Source organism: Mustela lutreola, chromosome 11 (genome assembly GCF_030435805.1).
Source record: "Mustela lutreola isolate mMusLut2 chromosome 11, mMusLut2.pri, whole genome shotgun sequence".
Taxonomy (NCBI): domain Eukaryota; kingdom Metazoa; phylum Chordata; class Mammalia; order Carnivora; family Mustelidae; genus Mustela; species Mustela lutreola.
Window position 1 is genome coordinate 13,930,260 of NC_081300.1, and position 23,441 is coordinate 13,953,700.

At 34.2% G+C, this 23,441-nt stretch overlaps 1 protein-coding gene across 8 annotated transcripts in view; it reads right to left on the reverse strand.

The window, feature by feature from the left end:
* The window catches only part of RELCH (RAB11 binding and LisH domain, coiled-coil and HEAT repeat containing), a 105,804-nt gene that overhangs the window by 18,042 nt on the left and 64,321 nt on the right, over positions 1-23,441 (reverse strand). For 3 of the 8 annotated variants that reach the window (XM_059140566.1, XM_059140567.1, XM_059140563.1), the window contains 10 exons: positions 19,011-19,167; positions 18,149-18,272; positions 16,211-16,259; positions 14,156-14,235; positions 12,339-12,445; positions 11,320-11,419; positions 7,523-7,605; positions 6,683-6,746; positions 5,142-5,280; positions 1,288-1,404 (listed from right to left, as the gene is read on the reverse strand). In XM_059140566.1, the coding sequence (XP_058996549.1) occupies positions 1,288-1,404; positions 5,142-5,280; positions 6,683-6,746; positions 7,523-7,605; positions 11,320-11,419; positions 12,339-12,445; positions 14,156-14,235; positions 16,211-16,259; positions 18,149-18,272; positions 19,011-19,167 (1,020 nt within the window). Of the gene's footprint in view, positions 1-1,209; positions 1,405-5,141; positions 5,281-6,682; positions 6,747-6,947; positions 7,031-7,522; positions 7,606-11,319; positions 11,420-12,338; positions 12,446-14,155; positions 14,236-16,210; positions 16,260-18,148; positions 18,273-19,010; positions 19,168-23,441 lie in introns of those variants that run through there. The other 5 variants (XM_059140565.1, XM_059140564.1, XM_059140568.1 and 2 more) reach the window with 5 other exon arrangements.

Below are 23,441 nucleotides of genomic sequence, written 5' to 3' on the forward strand. Positions count from 1 at the left end.
TAAACTTAGAGAAGATATATGGATAGTTGAAGTACAAAATTGCCAAAATATGGTGTCTCTGCCACTTTATAATCTGTATTATAAAAAACACAGTTTACATCATCCACATGAACAGGTAATCTATAGTCATTTCCTAAAAATAAAATGCTCTCAACTACTCATCCAACCTCAAGTTTTAACATATCCCAAAGGACAAATAGCTCCTTAACAGCTCTATGTTTCTACTTTCCCTACTTAATTTGTTCAAATTAAGACCTCCCACTAGATAGAATGTTCCAGTCAAGAATCCAGTGCCAATCAGTGGTATTTTGGGACATATATATTTCATTTAAAATTACTTGTTCACTTGACTTATCACCTCAAACTGGTATATAATAATATGGAACAATAAGTATTAATCCTGAACCTTCCTTTGTCCTCTGTTTTCTCCTAGGAACCTCTCTCTACTGTAATTTTTTCTGTTACAATCAGAATTCTCTGAGTATGTTGCTAGCCTGTACTTTTATAGTTCTGTTTGCATATTCAGCCTTTCACTCCTTTTTCAATCTCTTATTTCCTCTTTCTTGACCTCGCCTGCCTTTTAATGGGAAAGCAGAGAAGCTGGCGCTCACTCTGCCCATCTTTATCTTTACTTCCTTCTTCGTTTTATTTTACTAGGTCAAGGATAGTAAAGAGAACATGTAACAGGACAGCTCAAGTTCTTTGTTCTAGTCACAGTTTTGCTTTCAACTATAAAAAACAGAAGAAGTCACTAATGGCTTTAAGCTTTAGTTTAATCATTGAAGTTTAATCATTAATAAAATGTAGTGGTTGACATGGGTTAGATGATCTTTGAGTTTACCGTCACTGGAGGTGATCAGCCATGTCGGCACTGTACCTCCACGCTATGGAGAGTGATATCTCTCCACAGCATTTCACAGGATACAGATGGTTAAACATTCACTGAAAAACCTAAATGCCAGAACACATACAATGCTTCCTTCCTTTTGATTAAGAGAAGCTTCAGCTATAACTCATTTCTTGCTCAGTTACATTGCCAATTAACATAGATCAAACTTTTGTCAGTGTTTCAAAATTATAGAACATATAAGCACAGAGGATTTAAAATCATCTTTTAAAATTAGGAGTGGCTTGAATACGCGGTGGGGCAAGTCAAACCAAATTTTAATTTTCTATAACCATTATGTAAGTTGAAGAAAAAAATATTACCTTTCAAACTTTAACAACAGAAGTTCACTGTAAGAATGGTTATATAAATATAGATACATGTTAATAAAGCAAGGATACAACAACATGAAAGTGCACTGTAGGCTTCAAAAAGATGAGTAGCAATATCCAGTCTTTTAGAATCCACAATTTGTAAATTGTTCACCAAGGCTAACTTATGCAAGTGTGGTATAACAACTGAAAAAAGAAAAAGAAATTGTTAGATTTTTATCTAAAACACTCTACACACTATACTCATACACTAAACAATTTCTTTTTCATCTTAAAATTTTTAAAATTTCATTTTAATTCTGGATGATTTCAGATCCTTCACTTAGTTTTTCTTACTAGAAAGGAAAGTATGTTTTTCAGAATAACAATTGGAAGGAACAGACCATAGCACTGTCACTAAAACCTAAATATGAGGGTGTCTACAGGTTATTTGGCCTCACTGAAATTAAATTTCCCAATTTGAAAGATGAAAACCAAATAAACAAATGTAAACAATCGACCTCTTGTGTTATTATTATCTTTACAATTAAGTTTCTTTCTAAAAATCAGGTATTATCACTGCTACTAAACAAAGGACAAATACAGTATACTTATTCTTTTTCAGTATCAAATTATTTCACTCCATAAAACAATTCTTAGCTTTAGTTTCTCAAATTCTTAGAAAGACCAATGTCAGATAGCACCGATGATTTAGTTCGAGTCACTTCAAGAGCTCAATAGCACCTTCTGTCTCAATGAATAAAATAAAATATCAAAAATATAAACATCCTAGTACTAAAATAAAAGTGATGGCCCAAGAAACAATATCCAATGCAGTAGCAATAAGCACCTCTAGGGCCTAAAATTATGTTTCCTAACTCCCACTTCCCAGTAAAACCAGAGTTCCTTGAAGAAATGGTTGCAGGGCCAGGGACTATTAAAGTATTGCTCACAGGGCCCCTTTCTAATCTCTGCTTGGTTAGGGAACCCAAAACACCACTCATAAGCACATACTTTTGACCAACTACAGTGACTTCTTTCATGTTTGCATTGAGTTTATGTGTGTGAAAGCCACAATATTCCCCTAGAAAAACCTCCTGCTTCCTAATTAACGACATTATAATCACAAGTTTTATACTTATGTTAGTAAATGGCCCAAAACTGAAACAAACAAACCAACCATGAAAACCATGAATTAACAATGGCCATTTTTAGGGTATTTTGACTTATCAAAATTAGTAACAAGATACTTAAAAGGAGCTCTCGGAAAAACCTGGGAGACAAAAACTTCAAACATTCATTGATTTCCCACTGAATTCACTGAAACTCCAATTCACTAACTGGCACGCTTAGGCCTCAATAAAATGGTGGGTCTAAGACAGTCTCTCTAGAGAATCTTTGAGATTCACTTCCCCTCAGCCTTTAGAATGTTCCTTGAATTTCTTTTTCTATTGACACATGCCTCTTTATTCCTTCCGCTCCTTTTTTGACCTCCTAGACAAGTAATCCTTCCCTTAATGTTTTTCCTAGAAACTCAATAACCATACTGCACAATAACCCCTTAAAGTTGCTTAACTAGAAAACAATCTATTTAAGTTACTTTAAACTCTAGAGCCAATTAAAGGCTCTTGATCTAAGAGCCTCCTAAAGCTCAGAAGACAGACAAAAATTTACTACAGAATTCAACATTTTGTTACATACATAGTATCCTAGCTACCATATCTGTAGCAATTAATTTATTTAACTGATAACTCCTCAGATGGAAAAAATGGTTAGAAGATTTACTAACCAAGATCTGCATAATTCTACAACTGACCTTCAGTGGGCAAAGAAAACAGGAAATGTATAACATAAGGTCATTGCAGAAGCCTTTTGCTTAAGGGCAGATTAGACAGAGTCTACACTACAAACAAAATCAATCCATAGGAGACTTTATAAAAATTGATTTCAATAAACTTTCCAAAAATATCTGGGGTAGATCCAACAGCCAAAGTAAAGGGAAACTTATCCTTTCTTTTTGCAAATGGTCTCAGAACTGAAATAAAGAACGTCAAAAAAAAAAAACCCCAACTAACCTGAAATGTAAAATTGCCATGTTAGAAAATTTCCAGCATATGACTGAACATTTTCAGAGGGCTTTATAAAGTAAAAAGGCTGAACAGAAACAACAACAGAAGATTGAATTGTGTTCCAAATAAAACCAATGGCCTCTGAAAAAAAATCAAAACCAAAACGTCCTGTGATAATGAGGAATTGGGAAAGAAAAAAAGTCCACTGGATTCTGTTCTCTAAGAAATAGAATGACATATCTCTAAGAGATAAAATGCCAATCCAAGGAAGATACTACAACTCAAGAATTCTCTGACCTTCTTGTAAACTCCTAAAAAGCAACGGTCTATAAATAAAGATGGATATCAGTATGGAATTCTTGTCAAGATGACTTCTACTCTACCACTAAATTATTAAGATAGTACATTAAAGTCCTCAGGGTAAAGTTTTAAAGTAAAACGAAAGCCACTGGGCAATAAGTACAAAAGAAAACAAAAGTTTTTTTGTCTTAAATGGGGGGAAAAAAAAATCTGGTTGTACCAGAATGTGAAAGAAGATTGTGTTAAGACGTATCTGTGGGTATACATTAAATTGTAGAAGGCCGCAGGGATAACAAGTGGTTTATTACACCTATTCAAGCAGTGGAACATCTATTGTCAATATTCCCAAGATTCCCTTTATGAAAAGAAAATGTCTTTCTTCTCTGCGATGCATAATCCTTTCTTTTGAATGTGTACAAGGTTAGACCATGTTCTAGAGAGTTACTAACTTGACAACATGGGCACACACCAAAGGCTCATTGCCTACTTAGCCAATTCCTTGATCTAAAAGCCAGGACTTAGTCTCTCCACTTCAGAACAATGACAGCCTCAACAAAGCTGGTCAAAGTACCTTTACAGTTTTTACTAGAATTGCCTATAAATCTGATGTTACAGTATGTGGAACTATCCCTATTGCTAGCTAAAATGCCAAATCTTTTCCTGTCAACTAATCATGAAATATTGCTATTTTCTCATGTCATCAACATTACCCATTAAAAAATCATTTTGAGATTATGTTTCTGTAGCTCAGTAAGTGTTATGCCCTCGAAAGACCTTTTGGACAATGCTGTCCAATTCCTAACAATATTTTTTGTTGATGACACTTACATTAAAAATATCAGGCCAGGTATGTAACAACTAGACTGTGGGAGAGTACAATTTTGTTCTAGAAACCAAAATGACTTTAAGAAGCCAAAGTTGTGGTCCTCTCTAGGGCATGTCAAATTGCTAAAAATTAAAGGACTAAAGAAGTATAGCGGTGATAACTGACATATGCTTTTGGAGTAATAATTACTGGATACTTTGATGCCACTAAAAGAAATTCCCGTCATAAAGGCTGAGGCCTACAGTAAAAGAGATACTACAGAAACTAAAGAAAATGCTTTAGCAGATAATTATGCAAATCATTAGTAGATGAACAAGCTGTGCATTAAAACAAAATCATTGATCATAGCTGAATGGCATGGCAAGTGGAAGAAAAGCATATTTTTCTTAAGAACATGATTTAGAAACACATAAAAATTTCCTTAAAAATGAGAATTAAATAGTAAGTTTTAAAATAGAACAAAGTATAGTATTTTGAAATTTAGTTATTTTAAAATATCTTAAAAATAACTTGAAATTGTTTATGAATTACTTTTCATGTGTTACAGCAGTCAGTATATAGTATAAAAAGTATCCTGTAATAGTATTACTGATAAGTTCACAATAGTCAAATTTGGTTCACTTTTAGCTTTCAGTATACGAAAGATAAAGTGGAGAAGGGCTTTAACATAGGACAAATCCTGAGAGAAGCTTCTGACTTTCATCTTAAATTACAATTCAGGAAAAAAAAGGTAGAAAAATGTAACTTACACTCATCTCGGAACCTCGGTTCTGCATTAGGCCCAACTCTACCAAATGTTTTTATGATCTCTGTATGCAAAGAATACTGGTCTTGGTACTGAGGATCTTCCAGAAAAGAAGCCAACTGCATTTTCACCCTTTCCAGCAACTTAAAATTGGATATTGTACAGTTATTTCACAGAATATTAAAAATAAAGTAGAGTTGTTACAGAGAATGTTATACATTAATCATGCTTGCAACACAGATTCAAATGATTTATATCAACAGGACATGAAAAATTTGCAATTAAACAAGTACTTATTTAGTCTTTCGGTTCAGAAAGTTTTTATATTTTTGTTTATGCTTGTTAATTCTTTTTTTTTAATTTTCTTGAAAATATAAATATTCCCTAACAAACTGTAAAAACAAAAACGCCCACCAGAGAGAAAAACATAAATTTATAATGATTTTGTATCTACATTTTAATTCTTAAAACCAATCACAGTGTAAATTACCCAATTATTCACCTTCTGAAAGCAGTGAGTCATTAATGACTTATATCTTACTCACATTTCCCTAAAAGACATTTTTATTTTAGGATTTAAGAACATGTTGAAATTCTGCCAAGACTGCAAGCTTTGCAGAATGACACTTTTTAATGTTGCTTCACAAGTGAAATATATAAGGAAAAGATGGAAAACGTCTCCCCCACAAAACTAAGTTGTTTAATTTGTTATTAAAAAATCTTTATGACAAAGGAACTTCATAAAATAGTGTTTCCTTTTTTGGGGGGAGGTAAAATGTCTCTTTCCATTTAAGTGGCTATGTAATACGTGCACAAATGATTTATTTTCTATCTGTAGAGTTTTTCATTTGTATAAGACATGTCCAAAACGAAATTTTGATACTAATTTTAAGAAGTGTCTTACAGTTAATGTTGCAGACAGAATGTAACAAACTTGAAATTAAATCACAAGATTCTAAATCAAAATACACTGTTAGGGAGAAAGAACTTGATAATCTCCTGAAGCAGGCCTAACAGAGGGCTGTCACAGTTCTATGCGCCGCAGTGACATGCTACCAGCCCACTAGACTTGCACCAGTGACACAGTTATGAGAAAAGAGGTGCCCTCTAGCCTCCATTTATAAAACTGAAATAGGTCTTTCTTTTAGGTGTTCCTAAAGTTATCTGGCAAAATTGTCTTCAAATCTGTGCAAACTGGTAATCAGGAATTTATGTCGACTATCTAGAAGTCTACTGGAGAACAGAAGGTTTTCTGCTTCGAAGGTTATTCAAAACTGCAATACTCAGCTAAGCTTAAAATGGAACATCTAAGAGTTGGCTTATATTTTTCTAATTGAGGAGGAAGATGGAGATTTCCTTAGGATATGAAGATATACTTTGGGAAAGGCTCTCATATTTTCCATACTGAGATATTCCTCTGGCCCATAACGAACTAAGAGATAAACTAAAAGGTATAATGCTCCCTGCCCCCTAGCACTGGATGCACGTGGGTAATGCATCATCACCTCAACAGTACACAGATAGTAAATTTCAATAATTTCCTACCTCTCTCTGAATAACGGTTTCCATAATAGTGCCAAAGGCCGGAATTGTGGCAATTCTGACAGAGCTGTTAGAATTAAAAAAGAAAGAAACTGAAACTTTCTTTGAGATGAAAAACTGATTATTAAAATGTATATCAAAGTAAGTACAAGGTAAATATACTGTATTAGTCTCTAGCAATGACAAATTAAATTTAAAAAAAGCAGACCAAGAAGAATGCTCAAAAAGACAGACAGGGTAACTTAAGGTCGCAGTCTGTGGAACTCACAATTCAGGATCACTGGACAAGGTAACAAGGGCCGGAGCAACCCGCTTGTCAACTAACGCTTCACTCATGCCTCGAAGAGTCAGCTGTAAACCAGTCAACATGCAATAAAAAATGGTTTGGTAAACTGGAATGAGAACTGGGTTAGCTGTGACTGAGGATGGGCAGGCAGACTCATTGGTCTTTCTTGGTTTAGTCACCCACATGAGACATTAAAATGTTAAGCCTTTGGTTCATGCCACTATACTTACTGGTAACAACATGTTAGTGAGATTAGCAGAGCATCCTTTCTTGGCTTGGAAGAAATAGTCCATCAGCATATTCTAAGTTTTGGAAATGTTTACTGAGAATGATTTTAATGTATTCTTTTCATGTATGGCCTCCAAATGTGATGGCTGACATTCAAAAAAGAGATACATGAACAGTATAATAAACTTTAAAATCAAGTGAATATAATCCAATATTATTATTTTAAAGAGATAAATATATTCTTTAATGGATTTAAAAGCTGATGGTTATTTCTTGACAGGCACATTTTGAAAGGGATGCTGAATGTAAAAGGCAGGAATGACACTTACATTTCAGGGTCACTGGAGAGAGTAATGAGAGCAGGAACAACCCTCTGAGCTACCAGAGTTTCATTCACCCCCTTCACCAACAGCTGATTGGTCAGCGTGGGGGGTATTCACAGGTGATGCATGGAAAGAGCAAACAGTGCCACGGGAAGAAGAAAGGAACAACCAAGAGAAAGAGAGAAAACACAAAAGCAAAACCAAAATTAGAAGCTAAGCAAATATTGCTTCTAGAGTGCTTTATAAAGGCAGAGAATGCTTAGGAAGAGAATAAAGCTTAAATAGCCTAGCAGTCCACGAAAACAGAGTTTGTCACCAATTCAATGGCAGTTTGTACTTTTGGTCAAAGTATCTAGGCAATTTTTGTGTTCAATTAAATACAATTTAAAAAAAAACAAACCTTTTCTTTTTTTTTTAAACTTAAAAAGAAGATACATACTGGATTCTATGGTTAAAATTGTTGAAGTAAATCTGGCGTCATTTTGTTATGACCAACAAGGTACAAACTGGACTCTTTTTAAACCAAACTCAAATGGCCAGCAGACACCACTGAACTGCTCTGATTGTTCCATGGCAGGTCAACATAAAAATCCAGGACAATTCCCAACCTTTTACATTACAGTTTTCTCTTTTGAGGTACAGAGACATAATGCAGCCTAAGTGGAAAGTACTACGTCTGGGAATTGGATCTGGGTTCAGACTCTACCTCTCCTCTTAGCCATGTGGCCTTAGACATGTTACATAATCTCTTGAAACTCAGTTTTCTCATCCGAATGTGGTGATATTGTTATTTATCCTAAAGGATCATTGTGCTACTAACTACATGTAATATACCTAAGGACTGCATCTGACAAAGATCATGCATTCAAGAAATGTGAGTTTAATTATTATGAGTAGTCCAAGATATAAGATTTCTGATGTATTTGAATGAAGAAATTATTAATTAAAAAATTGTTTTGGCCGGTCCAAGTTGTTAACATTTACAGTTCTTTTACATTTCTCTAAAAGCTCAAATGAATAGGAAAAATATGATAAGCACAGTCAGACCAACCTATTTCTATGCTCTAATGATAAAATAATCCATTTAGCAACCAACCCTAAATAGAGTAGAAGAGGACGATACTGGGGAGTATACATTGTTTTTAAACGGGCGACATCCTAATCCTACATTCTCAATTTCAGAATTTAAAAAACAAATGAATCCTAAATGCTAATCAGTCTGTTCACCTTGTAGGAGATCTACGTCTCATGGAAGATGGACGATGCCATGAATTTTTAGTAACAAAAACCTAACACTGTGTGCATGTTAACATGTTAACACATTCCCCCTATACACCATATCAGAGACAGCAGAACTCACTTTACATGGGATTCTTAATTTAATTCTTAATTCTATTTAACAACTGACTGACTTTAAAATCTACTTCCACATTCTGAAATAACTTTTATAAAAATACATGGATAATTAGGCTGGAATAAAATGACAAAAGAACTTTCGCTACCACCTTAAATATAGTAGATTTATTTACTTATTTTTAAAGATTTTATTTATTTATTTATTTATTTGACAGAAAGAGATCACAAGTAGGCAGAGAGGCAGGCAGAGAGAGAAGGGGAAGCAGACTCCCCGCCGAGCAGAGAGCCCCATGTGGGGCTTGATACAGGGACCCTGAGATCATGACTGCTGAAGGCAGAGGCTTTAACTCATTAAGCTACCCAGGCGCCCCTATTTATTTATTTTAGAAAGAGAGAGCAAATAGGGTGAGGGGCAGAGGGAGAGCAAGAAAGAAAATCCTTAAGCAGAGGCCCTGCTGAGGCTGGAGCCTGATTCGGGGTCCTATCCCAGGACCCTGACATCATGACCTAAGTTGCACTCAATCAACTGAGCCACCCAGGCTCCCCCAAAAAACTAACTTTATTTTTTTCTACTGATGACTTTTACTGGCATGATCACTGAAAAATTTTTTATCATAAATGAGTTTGAAAAAATCCTGAAATAAATTTCTCAAATTTGACTCAGAAGTTCATAATCAACCTGAAAGAACACTGAAAATTGCTGGAGCACAGGTACAGCTTCCAGCCCAGCACGACTGCAACCGTAGAAACCAAAGCCAGGCAAAAGCCACATATGAGAAATAAGACAGAAAAAAAAAACAAAAATGGAGAGGATGTTTCATTTTATTTGCTCAATTTTTTTCATTTATATGGTATATTTTGCCAGTGCATACATAATTTGAAAAATAAATGGTTTGAGAGAAAGAAGTAGCTTTTAGGGTCTTAGAATAAAATCCTATGGGAAGAGTGTATTAAAGACAGTTCTTTATATAAAAGGATGCTTTTTTCTTTTCATGGATGACTTTTTTCCCAGCATACTGAATAATCAAAATTATTTATACTCACAAGGAACTTTTATTACAGAGCAAACTGATTTTTTTTTAATTTGGCATTCAACTTGACAAAGAACACTTGAACATAGTTTTTTTTTGATCAAATATGTATAATAATGGGAGGGACTAACATGGACAGAGGATATTCAACCTCCTTGGTAAGACTGGAATTTTCTTCAGATTTCACAAATCTATTTTCTGTATTTAAAAGTTTGCTTAAATACATAATTTAAACATACCAATGCTCTATTCTTCAAGTGACAATTTATCTTAAATTGTGGAAAAATTCTGAAATTCAGGAAAAATTATCCAAAGGACGGAATTAACCAATTCTCTTTATGGAAAGAAATGCTTTAAGATATTTTAAGAATCACATGCATATTAGGGATAATTTTAGCTTAGATAGATATATGTTCCCTAAACTATATGTTACTTTGTGAAATAGCATGATAAGTAAAAAAGAATAATGTTAATGACAGTTAACATTTACTTAGTTTAATATGTGCCAGACACTGTTTTAAGGGCTTTACAAGTACAAATTGATTTCATATTAACAAAAATCTTTTGAGATCGACACTTATTATTATCATCTTCATTGTGTAGATGAGGAAACTAAGGCACAGAGAAGTCTGAACTTGCTGCTAAGTGGCAGAGACAGATCCTGAACCCAGGCTCTATGGCAAGACTCAGTAGCAAAAAGGATAAGGAACACTCTGTATCAACGTCAGCCATCAAATATAACTTCTAGAGATATAAATCAATCAATATAAAATAATCAAGTAGGTTATAGAATAATTTCCCCTATGATGGCTATTTCAATTTTCAGAAGATAGGCATTTTAATTTTCATACTTAACTTGGGTTGGTGGCAATTTAAGAAAATCTAGTTAAACAGACTCTTTTAATAAGTCTATGGGCAGATAATGTACAGGGATGTTATTCTAGATATGACATGTGAGAAAATAAGTAGAAGTAGTCAATAAAGTAAATATTTTCATATTTGCAATAACTGATTTTTTTAATGTGATTAATGAATCCAACTATAATTTACAACTTTAAATATATCTTATACTGTTTTAGTTTATTTTAGTAGTTGTTTTATCTCTACAAATAGAAAAGTATAATCAGAAAGATTTATAAAGGATGGAAATTAAGTAAGATTTAAAGGAAATTATAAGAAATAGAACTGATAATAGAATAACATCCAAGGAACCAATAAGGCTAGAAAACATCCTTAAATATATCAAAACTAAGTTTCTGCCCCATCACACAGTACACAACTAGATACTGTTTATTGCCAAAAAATACACATCAACGTAACATAGTATTCAAAACCTTTTTTAAAAAAACATTCCCTTCTCCTTCTTCCAAACAAAATCATTATAATATGACCCGAGAGAAGTATTTATTTACATACCTCGAACATTCTAGCAGCAGTACATCTCACAAGTGCTGACGTATGGACAACACCATACCATAGAACAGTTAACAGTAACTCATGGTAGGCTGGATTTGCACTGAAAGAAAAAACTTGGTGTTAAAAGTGAGCGCCACAGTGCCTTACTGGTGTACTGAAAAATACTATATTTATAAGTAATATTAATGACAAAAACATTGGCAAATCATATGAAATTACTCTGTGTAGGTTTAATAGGTTACATTCAAGATTCTTTAAAAAAGGAAGTCACCTCACAAAGCCACAAACTTTTAGCATATTCAGGAATTATAGTTTTAGGTTCTATAAACATTGCAATTACGACAGAAATTTCAACTGTTTAATAGCATAGAAGTTAAAATTATTAAAAAAAAAAAAAGAAAAAGAAAATTTACCTAGGAGGAAAAAAAGGGCACTGGACTAAGAGTCAGATGAGTAAGTTAAACCTCTGTGGAGCTTAATTTCTATATCTACAAAAATTGGGGAAGCAACACATGTCCTTCTTTATGTCGTATGTTTACTGTAGGATCAAATCAGATCAAGTCAAATCATGTACAGGGAAGGATAAATTGTGAAGCCTGTCTAAATGTAAGACTGTATTGCTATTAAGGGCAGAGAAAAACTATAAGAGCAGCTGGATGATATGATTACGAGCAGGATTACGGCAATCATAATGAACTGGCTTTTACTTGGGGCTCCTTTTTCAGTCCTGGAAAACTAAATTTTCTTCAAATCTGAACTTTATTTCTCCAACCACTTCCAAGAAAACATCTGTAGTCTTTCCCCATTCTTTTATTATAATGTATTGATTACAAAATATTAAGAATGTACAAATAAGCAAAACCAGAAACAACAACAACAAAAAATCTTAGGCCTCAAAACCCAAAAGATTTGGTGTGTATGCCAATATTTTTAGACTCAAATTGTGTATTCCATACATCCAATTTAAAAAACTTTGTATCAATTTAAAAAAAACAACAACTATAAGCTATTATTTTTACCCCAGTTCCACAAAAGAAGCCTTCAGGCTATCAAGAGGAGCATGAGATAATGAAAGCAGGGTCATTACATCTTCTAAGAATCCAACTAACAGTTTTCGGTCTTCTTCCTACAGAGGAAAAAGACTGATAATGAATTTCTAACCAAGTAAGTAGAACTAAAATAATAATTTACTACCAAAATTAGAAAATTTCATCAAATATGGGGAAATATCCAGTCTTAGAAGCATTTTAATTAAAGCTATTTATCCAGCATATCTATGACCCCAGTGGTATGAGGACAAAAACTATCCTGATTCATAGATTTAGACCTGTGCTGTCCAATATGGTAGCCACTCACCACATGTGATTATTTAAAAATTTAAATTTAGATTAAAAATTAAGTACAATAAGGGTGCCTCGGTGGCTCAGTCGTTATACATCTCCTTCAGCTCCTGTCATGATCCTAGGGTCCTGAGATCAAGCCCCACATTGCGTGCTCTGCTCAGTAGGGAGCCTCCTTTCCTCCTCCCTCTCCCCCTGCTTATGTTCCCTCTCTCACTGTCTCTCTCTGTCAAATGAATAAATAAATCTTTAAAAAAAATTAAGTATAATAAAAGATTCAGTTCCTTAGCACTATTCAAGTGCTTAATAGCCAATGTGGCTAGTGTCTTCCTTATTGGACAGCGCAGATACAGACTGTGTCTGCTGTTGCGAAAAATTTTATAAGACAGTCCTGGTTTAGAACATAATAAGGCATATTTTAAAATTAAAATTAATTTTTACCAACTTCAGTTCTCATTAATTTTGACACTAAATACTTAAATACAGACTAGTAAAAGTTATTCCTTTAACAGAAAATCGATTTCCTAAAAATTATCTTTGCAATGTCTTAGTGGTGAGAAGCTAAATGCTTGTTGAAATATAGACTACTGTGTTTTTAAAAGACTATATTTTGAAATTGTAAGATCCCTCAAACCTGTTTTTGGAGGAAGAGTACAATAAATATGAATTGTTTTACTTTGAATTCAAAGGACAAAAGAAACCTTAGGTATTAATAGGGGAAAACTCAGCAAAAAAGGCCTTCCTTTTTGATTCTTACACTCTGATTTCTATTTATTAAAAAAAATGGTTTTTTTAAAGTAATCTCTACAACCAATGTGGGACTCTAACTCATGACCCTTAGATCAAGAGTCACATGCTGGACTGAGCCAGTCAGGTGCCCCTCACAATCTAATCTCTAAAAATGCTTTATCCTGAATCTATAGTTTCACCTTACTGGTGAGACTGCCTCACACTTAAAAATGACTGATAAACCTTAATACAACATAATACTATTTCCTTAAAATAAGGTTAAGTAGAGTGTGGTGGTCTGTTATACTGTGACCTGCGACGAACCGCAGCTTCTGACTCATGCCCTTGTTTACTTCCCTCCTCTGCAGTCTGGGCTGGGGTATGACTTGCTATAATCAGGAGACAGCACAGGAGTGATGCGCTGATTCTAGGCCTAAGCCTTAGCCTAGTAGATGCTGCTTTTGCACTCTTAGGAGCCCTGAGTCACCATGTATTAGGTCTGGCTCTGCTGCTCTAGAGGTCCCGTGGGAAGAGAGAAACCCTAAGACTGTACACGGAGACTGAAGCTTGGTCACCCTAGCTGAGGTGACTTATTCAAATATGCTCTCCACTAACAAATTACTTACTGAATAAGACAAATATTTAAATTTTGTTTTCCTTTACGGGTACCACTTTTATTTATACATACATTAAAAAGGCATAATGTTAAGTATCTTTCTAAACAGAAAGTGCCTTTACATTTTCTAGTCAAAGAATTTTTCCCTTACCTGAATATAACATGTAAGGACTCCTGTTGCATAAATGGGGACAGTAGCTTTAGTGAGGACCCCATTTCCTGCCGAGGAATCTAAAATCATTAAAATAATTTTAAAAATCTGAGCATATTTTAAATGTAAAGCAAAAAGTCACAATACAAATTATACTTAAAATTCCAACTGGCTAGAAGGTTTACACATAAATATTATCATTACTGAGGAAAATGATTTTGATTAAAACATATATCCATTGGTGGTTGTAAAAATACAACTTAGTACTTTTTATAAAGCCATTAGCAGAAACATTTTTGGTAGATGGGAAAGAACTTTAATAACCAAAATGAGATGCTGTACTTCCCTTTCCATACTCAGAAGTCCGCGCTTTCTTGAAGTCTCCCAAGTGCCAATTGATAAAATCAGGTCGTCTTAAATTTTTATACTTTCAATTTACAGTAAAACTTAAAGGCATTTAGGTAAAAGGCACCTATGTATGTATTATTTATCTGCTTCTAGATATGAGATACTACCTAGTTTCCTAGGACCAGTCTAGTTCCAGAGCACCTCCTCCATTTTCTATAGCGATTTTCAGCCAGATAACCCTGATTATTTCCAATGGGAAAATTCAGGCTAAGTAAAGCGGTAGAAGAGAGGAAAGCGTTCAACCCTAGGAGAGTACCCTGCAACTATTTTAAGAGAAGATAAAATCGCCTGTAGATACTTTCAAAAAAGCACTTCTAGAGATGGTGTGACATTATTCGTTGTACCAACATCTCTTGCTTATTGTTCCTTAGGCACTATTTTAAGTCCTTTAGATTTGCTTTTACATACTCCCAAATTATTTATTACATTTTTCTTTGTTTATATTGCTCCAAATTCTTTTCAGAAAGTAGTACATAGTACATAAAGAAATTTAACTAACTGCCCTGAAAGAATTATAACAAAAAAGAAAGTTCCATTTCACATCAATTAGTATTTGAGGTTTGCTTATTCTCTTAATAAGATTAATTTTTTTTTCCTTAGGGGTAATACTGATATGCTATTTGAGAGTTAAATCTGAGGTTAGGAACATAGGTCTAAATTGGATTCAGAGATACAGACTATATACAGAGGGATTAATAATCTCTTCCTACAGGAACAGCTAACATTCAGAGATAACTGAATAATTCTAAAAGCTGTCAGTTTCTAAACTATGTAAGTATTCTTCACTAATTTATCATCAGAATTAATAACTGAACAGATAATACCAACTACTAGGCATTCCAAATATCAATCCTTTTAAAAAAATACAAATTTTGGGAAGCATCTGTCAAAAAAAAAAAATCTTATGTTTTATTTTTCTCTCTGAGGACAGCCCAAGGTGGAGTTTTGTAGATCACTCGAACCAAATCACTAAGGCAGGACTGAACTGAGATAAGAATTATTTATCTATCCCAAATCAACCAAGTTCAAAAAAAAAAAAAAAAGAGGGAGGCTGTACATTTTCCCTTCTAACATTTTTCAATTCTTAGGAACTAGAAAAATACACAGGGACCTAAGATCCATTAAGAAATGAGTTCTTAGGCCAGTGGTGCTATAACTAGACTTCTTAAGACAGATGAGTGAAAACTATCAACAGAGAGGCTAGAACTCCCCATTCAAGCATGTAGTTTCATTTTAAGAATGTTTATGCATACCATACATTCTTTTCCACTATATTTGTTTTAATTTTAAAAGCTTTAAATAACTAATTATGATGTAGAGGCCCTTTATTTTATAATTTTCAGTATCTTGAATATACCACTTCAAACCTATAAGGGTACAAGTACTCAGTTTGAGAAACTCAGTCTTAGGTCAGTTTAATTACAAAGAAGGTAGATATTTATAATCAAATTAGCAAAGATTAATCTCACCACAATCTCACAGGGAAGAGATTAGATGTGACACAGCTGTAAAACCAAGAAACAGTTTTCCTTTTCACGTATACTTTCACGTGTACCTGCTAGTTTACAATGTGCATATAACAAATATAGTATTTTTCCTAAGTGAAGCAATTCAATTGTTTTTAAAAAGTAATAACAATGAACCTACCAATGTTTTCTTCAGACAGTCTTAAAATCTCCTGGAACTGAGGTTTTACCTAAGCAAGCCAAAGAAGATACAAAATTTTAGATCCAATGCATCAACTGATGATTAAATTAAGTAAAATGTTTACTACTATTGCTACTATTTATTTGCTTTGCTTTATAGACTATTAGAGTGGTTAAGAAATATAACAATTTCTAAGAGGCTTAGAATAAAATAAAAGGCAAGTTACTGAAAACAACACCTTTAGAGAAAAAGTATTTTCAAAATCAATTCAAGTCAGTAAGTTTTTCTCAAGGGCCTTTGGTTTCCTTCACTAAATTAAGATAATTACCAAGATGATTTTCAGTGCTTGAAATAGATACCTCCTAAAACTGAACTTGATGATAGAAAGATTACTTAGGTAAATATTACTATATGATTAGATTTATTTTTTAAACATTTGCTTATTTAAAAGGAATGAAAAGGAAATTCCATTCATTTAATGTATTCAATAAGTAATATATTCATCATTTAATATCAATCTGCTTAGATTTTAACTTCCTTAAAATATAAATTTAAACATCAAATACAGAATTTAATTATAATTTTTAAGTTAGAGTAAATGCTTATTTCAGTTTTTTTGTTAACATTATCACAAACTTCAGATTTCAGGCCACTGAAGCCAGCCACTTAACTGCTAAATGCTAAAGCAGACTCCTACTTATTTCTTTTTCTTCTCTCCTTTTTTAAATAATAGCCACTTCTTTCAGAGTTGTCAAACAATTTGCTTGCCAATGTTGACAACCATAAGATCAAATTATATTTAACAATTAGACGTTAGTGAAAAATGTAAAATGATCCTGTTTTTCTACAGTGGCATCAAGGTCTGGTTTTTGCTCTCCTATCAGCAGGTCAGCATAATAACTTACATATTCAACTTAAGCTGAGGTGAAGCCCCTGTTAAAAGATTAATCTACAGAATCATAGAACAAAGACACTGAAGTGATTTTTTATTTCACACACAGAAGTGACTTGATTTCACACAGGTCCAAACAACTTAATTATTTATTATGGGTCACAAATATAATACTGTTATAACCCATTTTCTGAATTTTGTCCAGTCTGCTATACCAAACTACTTTACTTTAAATATTTCAGTAACTACAGAGTAAAGTAACAGTTAGTAGTAAAGAGCTGCACAAAATTCTTACCTTTTAAACATCTTGTTTAGCATTTGATTATAGCAACTGTATCTTTCAATGTTTTTATCAGGTCTCTAAAGAACTGGCTTAATAATATGCCAGCAAGACAAATGATTAAAGAGGAAATTGGGATCTAAGGACATTCCGGTTTTAATTGTCTAAAACTATAAAATAATCTGGATGTGCAAATGTGACAAACAATACTGCTGGCAGTGACTGAAAGATGCAGCATTAACCTCAAGTGTCCCTGCTATTCTAAGAGCTGGATCCTTGCAGCAAGTCCTCTGTATAAGCTACTTTGGTTCCACCATCGCCTGGAGTTTTGACCAAAGTGTGCTGAGCGAACAGTCACCCCCCTGAATCTGGGGTAGATGGTAAAACAGGAGGAGCACATCAAAGAATTGCAGTTGAGTTCTCTAACTGATACCTATGCTGGAAATCTTCAAGATATCTACAGTGAGTAGATCTTATATCCAAATCTGGATATAAACTAAGTTCAGACTAAATCATCTGAAAGTAAAGATGAGAATACTAAATCATCTGAAAGTAAAGATGAGAATACTAAATCATCTGAAAACCAGTAAAGATGAGAATACTACTGACTAGAATTTTCTTTTACTATCACATTTTTCTAAGATATTAAAAGATAATTAGGCTAAAGGAAGGGCTCATGCTTTTATTTACTCTGTTACAGCATTAATTAACACATTACATTTCTGTATCTCTTGCACATAAGAAAACATGGAATACAAGTTTTTACCTTAGTGTTTGTAAAAATTTTGCCAAATGTCCGGCAAAGGCGCCAGAAAAATCTGGAGAATTCATGGACACAGGCAGTTGAAGTAACATTAATTTTGCCAACTATTTCTATAAGTTGTGGCAACCTAAATGTGAAAGGAAAGAAAAATAGGCAGGGGATACATATAAATTTCTGTTTCCTTGCTAATTTCTGAAACAATGCAAATCTAAAAACCTCTTGTTTTGCTTTTGTTTTCTTTTTTTTTTCCTATGCCCAGCATGGAGCCCAACACGGGGCTTGAACTCACAGCCCTGAGATCAAGACCTAAGGCTGAGATCCAGACCTAACTGAGCCATCCAGGCACCCACTGATTTGCTTTTCATAGTCAGCAAACTTGCAAATCAAAGGAGTAGTCTGAGATGCTTTGGAGGGTTTTAAGCTTATATTCTGTTCTATAAACTGCTTCTATATTTTTACTGCTTGCCATAAAATATAGGAACCTTAATGGTAGCGTTCTAACTATGAAGTTGAGACATAAATTACTGGATTTGATGCTTCACATAAAAGCTTGGCTAACGTGGCATCCATTTTAGCTTCAACAATGAGAATCTGGATGTAGTTTAAAATCCATCACCCCTATTAACAACAACAAGGCAGCAGATAGGTCATTCTGACACAGTTCAGCAGCACCATTTGCATAGAAAATAACTATATATCCAGTAGTATAAATCTCCTCTCTGAAAGAAGTTTATCACAGATAATGCCAATTATGTTAAGTTATATTTTTAATATTTTGTCCCTCAGTGCCAAGGCTAAACACAGTGAGCTATCTTCCATTCAACTGACAGAGGTGTATGAAATGAAAAGGGAGGCAGGAACTTACAACTGATTGACAACCCATAGTAAAGTCTCCCAGCCTGTTGTCCCCTCGTGTTCCAGCTGGTAATCATAAAGTTGTAGTAGCACTGCCAATTGCTCACGACTTCCGATTATTGTAGATACATCTTGAAGAGGCGACATAGGCCGAGGGAACCTAGTCACTATAAATAATAAAAACAAAATAAATCATGTGAAAATGGCCATTTGTGAAATGAACTGTTCTGTCCAAAGGAAACTAAGATTCTGCCTCCTGATATTTAATTACCTTATTATAAACTTTATCTTTTTTTGTTTGATTATCTTATTTTTATTTTTTTAATAATTTTTTTTTTTTTAATAAACATATAATGTATTATTAGCCCCAGGGGTACCTGTGAATCGCCAGGTTTATACACTTTACAGCACTCACCATAGCAAAAACCCTTCCCAATGTCCATAAAAACTTTACATTTTTAAAGGAAAAAAAATGAAACAAATTCTTGTCACATGTGAATGAGTTAAACAAATCTCAAAAATTAAGATTTTATGAAACTAAATAGTTAATAAGCAAATACTATAATGACATAGTTTGCTAATGAAGATTAAAATTTCATTTAGGTTAAATTAAAATTGGCCCAAAGATGTCGGACAAAATTGAATTCAATTAAAAAAAACCAGAAATACTTGTTAAATCTACCAGATTGTTTATAACTATGAAATAGTAAATATGACAAATATGATTCCTTCAGGCAGTAAGCAACTAATAGATTAATACTGGGGAAATAATGAATACCAGAGAATAGTGACATAAAATACATTAAAGCTTGAGCCGAACAGGTTTCTTACATATTTAATCTCTAATATTAAATACTTAATTTAAAAAATTTCCATAGTTTGAGAAATATTAGCTTAATATAAAGTATAAAAACCAGTGACCAGAAAGATAAGGCAAAATATACTATAAATATTATAACCAGGGAGGCTCCCAAGAATATACGTTAAAAATTTGGGGGGAAAACGGAAGAACTTATAAAATTATGTAAATAAAACATGAAGCTATAACCAACATATTTTAAATTTGTAAACATATCAATAAAATTTATGATCTTACAGATCCTAATAGATCCCAAGTTATTAAGAGAACACTTTTTGATGGCTATTAAATGAATAATGCATGCCAACACCTCATTCACTGTTAGAAACTCCTGTATAGTGACTAATATCCTAAAAAGACACAAATATACAGAATTGTCTCAAACATATTAATGGATTAATAATTATTAGTAAACTTAAGAAAACATGAAATACACATAATTTTTTAAAAGGCTCAAAGACAAAATTAAGATGATATTATCTTTTTATGCTGCCCAAGGCTTTTAACAATATGTTAAGTTCAGATCAGATAAAGGTCATCCTTTGCTAGCCAGACTCTCCTATTTGTTGTTTTTGTTTTTCTTTTCCCCAAAGATTTTATTTATTTATTTGACAGAGAGAGAGAGAGAGAGATCACAAGCAGGCAGAGCACCAGGTGGGGGTGGGGTGGAAGCAGGCTCCCCACTGAGCAGAGAGCCCAATGCGGGGCTCGATCCCAGGACTGTGAGAGCATGACCTGAGCTGAAGGCAGAGGCTTAACCCACTGAGCTACCCAGGTGCCCCTGGACTCTCCTATTTGTTATCCTAATATACCAACCAACAAATACATGAGTTTGGGTAATATGGTATTTCTCACTATCTGGAGTTTCTGCTGGAATTCTCACTGTATCTCAACCCATGAGTCATACAAATATGAATTGTGAGGGATATTTGTACTTCATATAGAAATATATCATGTCAAAGCATATCTGATACAATTTCAAACAGGATTATATCATATTTGTAACAATCTGCTATACTATGATAGAATTAATGTTATTTCTTCAAAAACACTAACAAATTATTGAAAAATAATTGAACAGTTTAATTTATTTATTTACTTGACAGAAAGAGAGAGAGCACAGGTAGGTAGAGGGGTAGGCAGAGGGGTAGGCAGAGGGAGAGGGAGAAGCAGGCTCCTCGCCAAGCAGGGAGCCAGTTGCGGGGCTTGATCCCAAGACCCTGGAATCATGATCGGAGCCGAAGGCAGACTCTTAACTACTGAGCCACCCAGGCGCCCCAATCGAACAGTTTAAAGTAAAATAGATACATCAAAATTAATTATAGGGAGAGTGAGGTCTAAAAAAGATTTAAAGGTAGGTCTAATAGAAGCAAAATAATGTCAAGAAATAAGCAATTACTTGAATAACTCAGTTATTATAGGTAAGTAGTCAGAATGGTTCAAGAGTCTCAAAACAGGATTCTTTTTTTTTTTTTTTTTTAAGATTTTATTTATTTATTTGACAGAGAGAGATCACAAGTAGGCAGAGAGGCAGGCGAGAGAGAGGAAGGGAAGCAGGCCCCCAGCTGAGCAGAGGGACCTATGCGGGACTCCATCCCAGGACCCTGAGATCATGACCTGAGCCAAAGGCAGAGGCTTAACCCACTGAGCCATCTAGGCGCCCAACATGATTCTGTTTAAGAGAACATTTTAAAATATGAGTATCTAATTTATAACAATATAGAAAGGTCCCCAGAATGGCATTTTAATAGGCTGGCAAAATACCAGCATTTTATTATCAATAAAATAAACACAATTATCCAGCAACCTAACAGTTGTTAGGACTCTTTAGTATGTTTTCCTCTCACTAGAATATAAGTTCAATGATGGCAGAAAGTTATGTCTATTTTATTCATGAATGATCCAAAGTGTTTAAGATAGTGCCTGACATAAAGATTAGCTAATGCTGTAGAGTAAACTGGTAAGAAAAATATCTGTGTGGGTTAAAAAGAAAAGATTACTTTTGGTCTGAAGACATAATCACAAGCAAAGTTCACATAAATGATAGAAGAAATATGTTCAGGATGTTAAAGCACTTGTTTTGACCATTTTCTTTTTCCTTTTTTTTTTTTTAAAGATTTTATTTATTTATTTGACAGAGAGAGATCACAAGTAGGCAGAGAGGCAGGCAGAGAGAGAGGAGGAAGCAGGCTCCCCGCTGAGCAGAGAGCCCGATGCGGGACTTGATCCCAGGACCCTGAGATCATGACCTGAGCCGAAGGCAGCGGCTCAACCCACTGAGCCACCCAGGCGCCCTATTTTGACCATTTTCATCTACTCTCCAGCACCTGGCTGGCAAAAGGAAACATTCAAGAGTCATTTGTTAAATACATGAAGGAAAGGATGATAGCAAATATTATAGGTTGAACTATGTATGTATCCCCCTGACCCCCAAAAAATTCCTATGAAGTTCTAATCCCTAGAATCTCAGAATATGACCTTATTTGGAAATAGTATTGTTGCAGATATAATTAGATAAGATAAAGTCATACTGGAGTCAGGGGGCCTTTAGTCCAATATGACTGATCTTATAAAAGGGGAGAATCTGGACATAGAGACAGACACACACAGAGGAAGCATGGAGGAAGGAAGCATTGAAGCATGGAAATGAAGGCAGAGATCAGGGTGATGGCATCTATACGCAAAAGAATGACCAAGACTGCCAGCAAACCATCAGAAGCAAGGAGAGAGGCATGGACCAACTTCTTCCTCAGAGCCATCAGAAGGAACCAACCCTGCTGACAAATTGATCTGAAACCTCTAGCTTTTAGAACTGCAAGACAATAAATTTCAGTTTGTGGTATTTTGTTACTGCAGCCTTAGCAAACCAATATGGCAAGACAGAAAAAGAAAGATAGAATTAGAAGTAGGAAAGCCCCTAGGCAGACAAGGAACCTTAATACATGAAGGGGTAGAACCCAAAGCAGACGGCTGTGAATGCTTTAGGAAGACCTTTCTTAAAAGTCTGAATTTTCCTTCTCCTCAATAATATTTTGAAATGTTAAATTAACTCTACTCCATCCATTCTCAATTTTTCCAGTAAAACAGACATTCAATGATTCGTGTATTCTTGGGACATAGCTTCATATCCCAAAGATTAAAGGTAGCCCCCAGTTTACATGAAAACTGCAATTCTTAAAATCATTAAGTGTCTGTTTATGTTCTCAGTGTTATTCTTTTGTCTATCAGAAGCCAGTCAGAGACATGGACAATTTCATAAATCTGAAGATGTTGCAAAGGTATCTCCTACAAAGTAATAGCTGGTCTATAGCCACTTTTTATCCTGGGGGTTGGGTGCAGTGGGGTTACTAAGTGCCATGGATCAAAGGTCACTTACTAGTTAGGTGGTCACTGAGAGGAGACGGGCTTTTGCTATGAATGTCACAATTTCTGAAACTAAGATATATTCCTTCTTTGGAGAAAAAAAAAGAATCTGCTACAAATGCTTATATTTCTATCAAGGACAAGGAGAAAAGAGTAATTAAATTTACCTTCCCCTAGTGAAAGTAAGATGAAACAGATGGGGCAGAAAAAAATATAAAG